The sequence below is a fragment of the Otolemur garnettii genome, unplaced genomic scaffold, assembly GCF_000181295.1.
Source record: "Otolemur garnettii isolate 467f Iridium unplaced genomic scaffold, OtoGar3 scaffold00001, whole genome shotgun sequence".
In the NCBI taxonomy this organism is placed as follows: Eukaryota; Metazoa; Chordata; class Mammalia; order Primates; family Galagidae; genus Otolemur; species Otolemur garnettii.
The window spans coordinates 25,290,234-25,300,267 of record NW_003852396.1 but is presented as its reverse complement, the minus strand read 5'-3'; the positions used below and the strand labels follow the sequence as shown (position 1 = coordinate 25,300,267).

The 10,034-nt window shown below is 52.5% G+C and overlaps 1 protein-coding gene across 1 annotated transcript in view; it reads left to right on the top strand.

The window, feature by feature from the left end:
• The window catches only part of MYO7A (myosin VIIA), a 79,987-nt gene that overhangs the window by 46,526 nt on the left and 23,427 nt on the right, over window positions 1-10,034 (top strand). Inside the window, exons 19-26 of the mRNA XM_023511955.1 lie at window positions 386-470; window positions 1,043-1,261; window positions 1,665-1,772; window positions 3,262-3,471; window positions 3,867-4,070; window positions 4,318-4,494; window positions 4,920-5,009; window positions 6,074-6,201. Coding sequence (XP_023367723.1) covers window positions 386-470; window positions 1,043-1,261; window positions 1,665-1,772; window positions 3,262-3,471; window positions 3,867-4,070; window positions 4,318-4,494; window positions 4,920-5,009; window positions 6,074-6,201 — 1,221 coding nt within the window. The remainder of the gene's footprint in view (window positions 1-385; window positions 471-1,042; window positions 1,262-1,664; window positions 1,773-3,261; window positions 3,472-3,866; window positions 4,071-4,317; window positions 4,495-4,919; window positions 5,010-6,073; window positions 6,202-10,034) is intronic.

Here is a 10,034-nt window from a genome sequence, read left to right as displayed (position 1 = left end):
TGGCTATTTTTTGGTTGCAGCCATCATTGTTGTTTGGCGGGTCCGGGCTGGGGATTTGAACCCGCCACCTTAGGTGTACGTGGCTGGTGCCTTAGCCTGTTGAGCTATAGGCGCCGAGCCAGCAATAACTTTTTGAATGCCTGCCTTAGTGGCTTGTAAGACAAGCCTGTGAGACAAGCAGGGAAGGCATTATTATACCCATTTTGTGAAGTTGAGGCAGCTCAGGCACAGAGGTTATATGCCTTGTTCAAGGTCACATAGCTGGGAAGTCACAGAGCTGGGACTCAGCCTGCACTCTCCTGATTCCAAACCTCCTACACCCTGGCGACCTCTGGGCACCATTCCTCTGCTCTGAGACTCACTTGTGTCACTGCTGCTGTTTCAGGTCCAACTTTCTGAAGCTGAAGAATGCTGCCACACTGATCCAGAGGCACTGGCGGGGCCACAACTGCAGGAAGAACTATGAGCTGGTGAGCCTCCCACAGGGGCTGTGCACTGCCCCACTGGGCCTTTGAACCCAGCCTTGTTGCCATGGCAGCAGGAGTTGTCTGCACCAGGGCAGCACAGCCTGGCCTGGTTGGCCTCCTGCCACTTCCCCAGCTGCCTCTGCCATTCCTCTAGCCTGAAGTCCAGGTTCTCCTGACGTCTCCCACCTGGCCAACAATGTTTGTTGTTCTCCTGGAGTGAGTGTTTTGGTGGATTGTGAGCACACTGGGGCCTCAAGGGGGCCCTAAGAGTGGCTAAGTCCTATGGACCCCTGCAGAGCAACTAGGCTGTGGCCTGGATCTAGGGCTGGGGAGGTGGAAGGGATGGAAGCCCCTAAGAGGGACCCCAACTTACGGAAAGTCAAGGTCACCTCCTAAAAACCTTTTCCCTGAGAGGAGAGAGAGCCTTCTAAGGATGGGGGAGCTCGTCTGAGTGAAGCCCAAGCTGTCTCTGGGGATGCCACTCTGAAAGTAGAGGCTGGTGCAGTGGAAGCTCCTGCAGGCAGGGCTGGTCTGGGGTGGGGCGGTGGCTCTGACTCTGGGTGCTGTCCTTGCAGATGCGTCTGGGCTTCCTACGGCTGCAGGCCCTGCACCGCTCCCGGAAGCTGCACCAGCAGTACCGCCTGGCCCGTGGGCACATCATCGAGTTCCAGGCCCGCTGCCGTGCCTACCTGGTGCGCAAGGCCTTCCGCCACCGCCTCTGGGCTGTGCTCACCGTGCAGGCCTACGCCAGGGGCATGATTGCCCGCAGGCTGCACCGGCGCCTCAGGGCTGAGGTGAGGGGCCTGAGTCCACAGCAGGTGGCTCTGAGCACGGCGGTGGGAGGAGGGTAGGGGGTCTCCCCAAGCCGTTGTCCAGGAAGCAGAGGCCATGAGGAATGCATGAAGCTGGAGCTAGACCCCTCATTTCCATCCTCCCAGCCAAGTACAGGGCTGGGGCCTGGGTTACTCTTAGAGTCTTTGGGAAACCCAGGGCAAACCTGGCTGGGCTTTGGCATCAATGATGCCTCCACCTTGCTGTGAGAGCAGGAGAGTTTCCCAGGTGTCTCCGTTCCCCACCTGCAGGAATGATTTGACAAAGTTGCTTTAGCCTCAGACCTCAGAGTTCTGTAGAGCTGGCAGAGAGCTCTGTGACAACAGCTACACACACTTCTGTGCCCACCTGCTGTCCTTCCCTTAGTACCTGCGGCGACTTGAGGCTGAGAAAATGCGTTTGGCAGAGGAGGAGAAGCTCCGGAAGGAGATGAGTGCCAAGAAGGCCAAGGAGGAGGCTGAACGCAAGCATCAGGTGAGCGTAGGTGCCCACTGGCTTGGTCGTCCGCTCTCACTGGTGCTCAGCCCTGCAGCCTTCCTTCCATCCTTTAGAAAGTGGCCCTCACTAGCCCATCCCGCAAATGCTGCCTCAGTTCTCCCTCAGTGCCTGGTCCTGCACGAAGCAAAAGAACGGGGCGCTATGGCTCCAGAGTAAGAGCCTATGCCCTCATTAGGGCCTTATAACTGGGAAATAACACCTAGATAAAAACCCGAGCTAGGTGAGACTCCAATTTGGGAGCCTCCAGCCACAGTGGCCACTGAGTACTTGAATGTAGCCTGTCCAAGTGACAAGCTGTAAGTGTGAAATATACACTAGATTTTGAAGACTTAGTAGGGGAAAGAATAATTTAAAAATCTCAGTAGTATTTTTACAATATTGATTGCATGTTAAGGTAATATTTGGGAAATACTGAGATGAATAAAATATATTATTAAGATTAATTCTGGCTCGGCGCCTATAGCTCAACCGGCTAAGGTGCCAGCCACGTTCACCTAAGGTGGCGGGTTCAGATCCCCAGCCCGGACCCGCCAAACAACAATGACGGCTGCAACCAAAAAAAAAAAAAAAATAGCCGGGCGTTGTGGCAGACGCCTGTGGTCCCAGCTACTTGGGAGGCGGAGGCAGGAGACTCACTTGAGCCCAGGAGTTGGAGGTTGCTGTGAGCTGTAATGCCACAGCACTCTACCCAGGGGGACAGCTTGAGGCTCTGTCTCAAAAAAAAAAAAAGATTAATTCTACCGTGTGGCACCTGTAGCTCAAGTGGCTAAGGTGCCAGCCACATACACCAGAGTTGGCAGGTTCGAATCTGGCCCAGGCCTGCCAAACAATTATAACTACAACCAAAAAATAGCCGGGCACTGTGGTGAGTGCCTGTAGTCCCAGCTACTTGGGAGGCTGAGGCAAGAGAATTGCTTAAGCCCAGGAGTTGGAGGTTGCTGTGAGCTGTGACACCATGGTACTCTCCCCAGGGTGATAGCTTGAGGCTCTGGCTCAAAAAAAAAAAAAAAGATTAATTCTACCTATGTTTTTACTTTTTAAAATGTGGCTATTGCACACGTGGCTTGTGTTACATTCCATCAGGCAATGCTGGTCCAAAACATCTACCTGAAGACTGGGGGTGCATCTGGGTTGGTGTCTGGCTGGGGATGGCATTGAGCAGGCCGCCTGGAGGAGGCAGTGCACAGCTGAGCCCTGAAGGACAGCCAGGTTTCCTGTCTGGGCTGTGGAGAGGCCTCCTGTGGCCTGAGTGCTGGGCATCTGTCTGCCTCAGACTGTGAGGGCTGGGCCGAGCATGGCCCCAGATGGGAAATCAGAAGTTCTGCTCCTCTGGGAGCGGGTCAGGAGGCTGGGCCTGAGCTGCTGGCTGCTGCAGGGGCTCTCCCAGGAGCTGCAAAGAGCTTGTCCCCTGAGGCTGTGGCACTGGTGCTGACACCATGCCTTTTGTATCACTCTGACCTGCCAGGAGCGCCTGGCCCAGCTGGCTCGGGAGGATGCAGAGCGGGAGCTGAAGGAGAAGGAGGCAGCTCGGCGGAAGAAGGAGCTCCTGGAGCAGATGGAAAGGGCCCGCCAGGAGCCTGTCAACCACTCGGACATGGTGGACAAGATGTTCGGCTTCCTGGGGACTTCGGGCGGCCTGCCGGGCCAGGAGGGCCAGGCTCCTAGCGGCTTTGAGGTACCAGGCTGGAGACAGGGGCTTCAGAGGCCCCCAGGTGCCTGCTCTGTGTCGGCCCTCCCTCCTCTCGTGCTCCTTGATATTAAAGCCCACCCAGCCCCTCTGAGCAGAGGGGACCGAGGATGAGCTGGTCTAGGGGCTGTAGGTCCCAGGGCCTGTCCAGCTACCAGTTTGCCCTGTGACCTTGGGCTAGGCACTGCCCCTCTCTAGGGCCATTCTCAAGCTTTTACCTGTTCGTCCACTGAGGACCTACGTGGTCCTGGCTCTGTTAGGGTAGTGGGCAGGACAAACAGAGCCCCTATGCTCCTGAGGGGGATGGAAACTGGCCCTGCAAGGGGCAGGGTGAGGAACAACAGTCCAGCCCCATGGCAGGGAGCCCCTGTTGTCTCCTCCAGGACCTGGAGCATGGGCGGAGGGAGATGGTGGAAGAGGACCTGGATGCAGCGCTGCCCCTGCCTGATGAGGATGAGGAGGACCTCTCTGAGTACAAATTCGCCAAGTTCGCTGCCACCTACTTCCAGGGCACAACCACGCATTCCTACAACCGGCGGCCACTCAAACAGCCACTGCTCTACCATGACGACGAGGGTGACCAGCTGGTGAGGCCTGCCTGCCACTTGGTCACTGCAGGGAGAGGCCGGGGCTGGGGCTGTGCTCCCCACTGGGGTGGTGGGTCCCTGGTAGGTGGGGAGCATGTCTGACCATGGTGTCCTAGTCAGTGCCCAGCCCGGGCTAGACCATGCAGAAGGGTATTGTTCCAGTCTTCTCCTCCAACTAACCAGGTTATTCTGATGGCTCAGTAACGTCCTCTGCTCTGCCCTTCTGACATGTGCACTGTCCCCTCAGGCAGCCCTGGCGGTCTGGATCACCATCCTCCGGTTTATGGGGGACCTCCCCGAGCCCAAGTACCATACAGCCATGAGCGATGGCAGTGAGAAGATCCCCGTGATGACCAAGATTTACGAGACCCTGGGCAAGAAGACATACAAGCGGGAGCTGCAGGCCCTGCAGGGCGAGGGCGAGGTATGCGGGTGCCCTCCTGCTGACACCCCTCCTGGCAGGGGGTTAGGGGGTGTCTCGCATCCCCGGCTGCAGATCCTCTGTAGAAAGAGTGTCTTGTGATCCATCTCTGCCTCATTGTCTTTTGCCTTCCTTCATCAGCTTGTGTCTACAAATGCATGAGGGCTTTGTAAACTGTAAAGTGCTGACCACAACTGAGGGGGCCACGTGGCAGAGTAGACAGGGCTTTGTGGTCAGCACCAGCTCCCATATTGTCCTGTTGCGAGGCCCTGGGAAGATCAGACCTTTCTGTGTCTGCCAGTTGGCTGGTGGGGTGGAGGGGTTGCCCCTTAAACGTTCACAGGGAGGTGAGCTGGCCTCCAGGCTCTGCCCCTGTCCAGAGGTCTTGCTGTCACCCTTCGCTCAGTCATCTCCTGTTGGTCCTGCAGGCCCAGCTCCCTGAGGGGCAGAAGAAGAGCAGTGTGAGGCACAAGCTGGTGCACCTGACCCTCAAGAAGAAGTCCAAGCTCACAGAGGAGGTGAGCGTGGGCCCTGGGCTCTGTCAGCCCACAGGTGGCTGCCTTAGGTGGCCCAGGCTGGCCTTGGGACCCCTGGGAGCAGGAGCACGAGTAAGATGCTGCCTGTCCTCAGGGGTCCTGGCTGGCCTGGGGCAGGATAGTGAGCAGCTGCAGAGGGTGGTGACCTCAGGATGAGGCCAGGAAGAGCTTCTCAGAGGAGGGAACTGAGGGCATAGAGGCTCAGTCCAGTGCATTGTGGACATGAGGGAGAACACATCCTGCAGGGGTCCTCTTCTAGGAGGCTTCCTCTGACCCCTCAGCTGCAGAACCAGGGGTTCTGCTCAATCTCTACCCTTGTCCTGTCCCCATCTGAGGTACAAACCCAGTCTTATAGGCATGTGGCTTTAGATTTGAACCCCACATCTGCCATTCAGTCTCAGAGGAGCCAAGGGAGAAAATGCCCACCTCATAGTCCTGGGAAGAGGGTGGAGATGGCAGCTGAGGGTTTTCAGTAGCTACAAGGACCTTCCATGGCCCTCCCTGTCTGCAGTGTCCACTCCTGCCACTCACCTCTCACTCTGTGTCTTCTGGGTAGAGCGGGGAGTGGGGGGGACTGGCACTGTGGGCTGTGTGGGACCAGAGGAGAGAAGCATCTTGTAAGACCCCAATCTGAGGTTGGTCACGTCAAGGCCAAGGCTGTCAGTGACAGTGATGGTGGTTGGTGATTAGAACTTGTAGTGTATTCTGGGTGCTGAGTTATATGGGGAGCCCAACTCAGAATAGTGCTCCTGATTGGAATCAGCGGAGCAGGTTCCTATCCTGGCAGAGAGGACTCCCTTGGGGAAGGGTGCCTGAGCCCCAGAAGTGGGTGGCACCAATCCAGTGCTCCCAGGCTATGTGACCAGTTCTGCTTGTGGCTGGGGAGTGAGAGGGGTGAGGGTGAGCAGCAGGTGCCCAGCTCTCTGGCCACTCCTGGGTTCTGCTCTCTGAGGAGTGGGCAGACTCAGGTGCTGGTACCCTGGCTAGCAGAGGCAATGCCCCAACTTTACCTGCCCTGGTCAGCCTTTCCACTCCCACTGGCCCAGGTGACCAAGAGGCTGCACGATGGGGAGTCTACAGTACAGGGCAACAGCATGCTGGAGGACCGGCCTACCTCCAACCTGGAGAAGCTGCACTTCATCATTGGCAACGGCATCCTACGACCAGCACTCCGGTCAGTGCCTGGTGTTGGGGGGTGCAGGGATGGCCACTGGGAGGGGGACCCCTGGAAAGCCCTGATAGGTTTTGTTTTTGTGGTGGCTGAGAATTGCCTCTGTCATCCTAGCAGAGACTAAGCCAAAAAGGCCTGGACTCAGCTCTGCTGCTAGCTAGTTGTGTGACCTTGCTGAGTTACTTCCAAGCCTCTGTTTCCTTGTCTGTGAAGGAGAAATAATAATATAAGCATTCCTTGGAGACATCGCAGGTTTAGTTCCAGACCACCTCAATAAATAGAATATCATAATAAAGCAAGCCACACATAGTTTTTAGTTTTTCAGTGCATATATAAGTTATGTTAAAGCTATACTATAGTTTATTAACTCCATGATAGCATTGTGTCTAAAAAATATAAATATAGTAATTAAAAAATACTTTATTGGTTAAAAATGCAAACAGTCACCTGAGCCTTCCACAAGTCATACTGGAGATTCTAGCCTCAATGTTGGGGACTGCTTGACTGATCAGGACCGTGGTTGTTGAGGGTTACAATGGCCATAGCAATTTCTTAAAATAAGGCAACAATAAAGTTGGCCACATCAGTGGACTCTTCCTTTTTTTGAAAAATTTTTCTATAGCATGTGATACCATTTGGTAGCATTTTGCCCACGGTAGAACTTCTTTCAGAAACTGGAGTCAGTCCTCTCAAACCTTGACATCTGTTTTGTCCACTACGATTATGTAGTATTCTAAATGTTCTTTCAGCAACGTTCTGCAAACCACTGTGCTCATCTGTAAGAGGCAACTCCTCAACCACTGAAGTTCCATCATGAGACTGCAGCAATTCAGTCTCATTTTCAGGCTCCACTGCTAATTCTAGTTCCCTTGCTGTTTCCACCACATCTGCAGTTACTTCTTCCACTGAGGTCTTGAAGCCCTCAAAGTCATTTATGAGGGCTGGAATCAACTTCTTCCAAATTCCTGTTAATGTTGATATTTTGACCTGCTCCCATGAGTCACAAGTGTCTTCATGGAATCTAGAATGGTGAATCCTTTCCACATGATTTTCAATTGATCTTTCTCATATCCATTAGAGTGATCACTGTCTTAAATAATGACTTCTTAAATAATAAGACTCGAAAGTCAAGACTACTCCTTGACTCATGGACTGCAGAATGGGTGTCGTATTAGCAGGCCTGGAAACATTATTCATCTCCTTGTACATCTCCATCAGAACTCTTGAGTGACCAGATGCGTTGTCAATGAGCAGTAATATTTTGAATAGAATCTTTTTTCCTGAGCAGTAGTTTTCAACATATTCAGTAAACCACATTGTCAACAAATGTGCTGTCGTTCAGGCTTTGTTGTTCCCTTTATAGAACACAAATAGAGTAGATTTAGCATAATTTTTAAGGGCCCTAGAATTTTTGCAATGGTAAATGATCACTGGCTTCAACTTCAGGTCACCAGCTGCCTTGTCTCCTACCAAGAGAGTCAGCCTGTCCTTTGAAGCTGTGAGACCAGGCCTTGACTTCCCTCTCTAGCTATGAAAGGCCTAAACGGCATCTTCTTCCAATAGCAGGCTGTTGTGTCTAAATTAAGAATCTGTTGTTTAGTGTAGCCACCTTCATGAATGCTCTTAGCCGGATCTTCTGGATGACCTGTTCAAGCTTCTCCATCAGCACTTGCTGCTACACCTTATACTGTTATGTAATGGAGATGGCTTCTTTCCTTAAACCTTATGAACCCAGCTCTACTAGCTTCCAACTTTTCTTCTGCAGCCTCATCACCGCTCTCAGACTTCATAGAATTGAAGAGAATTAGGGCTTTTCTCTGGATTAGGTTTTGGTTTAAAGTAATATCATGACTGGTTTGATCTTCTATCCAGACCACTGAAACTTCCCCCATATCAGCAACAAGACTGATTCACCTTCATATCATTCATGTTCACTGGTGTAGCACTTTTAATTTCCTTCAAGAGTTTTTCCTTTGCATTCACAACTTAGCTGTTTGGTGCAAGTCTATCTCAGCTTTCAACATACCCTCGTCACTAAGCTTAATCATTTCGAGTTTTTTATTTAAAGTGAGAGACGTGAGAGACGTGAGACTCTTCTTTTTATTTGGACACTTAGAGACCATTGTTGAGTTATTAGTTGGCCTGGGGAGACTGAGAGACAGGGGAACAGCCCATTGGTAAAGCAATCAGAATGTACAAAATGTTTATCAATTAAGTTCATTGTCTATATGGGCACAGTTCATGGTGTCCCCAAATAATTACAATAGTGACATCAAAGATCATTGAACATGGATCAGCATAATGAATATAATAATGAAAATGTTTGAAATATTGCCTAGAATTGCCAAAATGTGGCAGAGACACAGAGGGAGTGCACGCTGTTGGAGAAATGGTGCCCATGCTGGTAGACTTGCTCGACACAGGGTTGTTACATACCTTCAATTTGTTTTTTTAAAAAAGGCAATATCTTCAAAGTGCCCTAAAGTCAGGCCCAACAAAATGAGACATGCTTGTGGTACTGATCACATAAGCTTGTGGGAAATAAAACTGAGAAGTGTAACACAGACTGGTTCCACCCGGTTCAACTGAGGTCTAGAGTGGGGAAGAGACTCACCAGGTGCTGCGCATAGTAGGCACCTGGTAAACCTGGCTTGCATTTCATCCTCAGTGTGCATTCTCTGCTTTCACCCCAGCATTGCTGCTCACCTTCCATCACCCACCCCAGGTCCACGGTCAGGGTTACTATGCGGCATGCCTAGGGATCCCACAGGTGCTTCTCTCCACCTAGGCCCAGGAGAGACCTTGACCCAGGTCCCTGTGGGATTGAGGAGTTGATGGGAAGACCTAGGAGTCACCATGAGCACTTAAGAAATCAACTCAGGGCTCAGCGCCCATAGTTAGGGTGCCGGCCACATACACTGAGGCAGGTAGGTTTGAACCAGGCCTGGACTTGCTAAACAACAATGACAACTGCAACAAAAAAATAGCTGGGCTTTGTGGCAGGCACTTGTAGTCCCAGCTACTTGAGAGGCTGAGGCAAGAGAATCGCTTGAGCCCAAAAGTTTGAGGTTGCTGTGTGCTGTGAGCTGTGATGCCACAGAATTCTACCAACAGCAACAAAATAAGACTCTGTCTCAAAAAAAAAAAATCAACTCAGCTGGCTCAGAAAAGGGCTAGGACTTATCTGAGAACTGTGTCTGCACAGGACAGGTTAGTTAGGAGAGCCGATCCCATGAACTTGTGTATGCTGGTTGGGAGAAGAGCAGGATGGTCAGGGCTGGCCCCATTTTCCTCATGGACAAACTGAGGTGCAGGGTTAGGAAGAGAATTGCCCAAGGGTCACTTTACCTCCCATAGCTCCTGGCTCCAGCCAGGTCTCCCTTCACTCCCTGAGTTATTGTGTCCCCAGAGGTGGCCACACCCCCCCAGACCCACCCACTCCAGAAGGAAAGGGGGCTGCTTGAGGTGAGTCTCAGGGTCAAGAGTTGCCTCCTGATCATCTCACCACCACATGTAAAGTTGACTTGTCTAGAGAAGCCAGTGCCAGGAGCCCTGGACCAAAAGTTGCAGGCTGGGGTGTCCACTCCCTCAAGGGACCTCACACAGCTAATCCCTCCCTGCCTCAGCCTTGATCTCCCTGTGGATGAAGTGGGTGGGGTCAGGTCAGAGACCCCCAGCTGCAGGTGGTAACAATTCACTGTGTGGGGTCAGGTCAGAGACCCCCAGCTGCAGGTGGTAACAATTCACTGCGTGGGGTCAGGTCAGAGACCCCCAGCTGCAGGTGGTAACATATTCACTGCGTGGGGTCAGGTCAGAGACCCCCAGCTGCAGGTGGT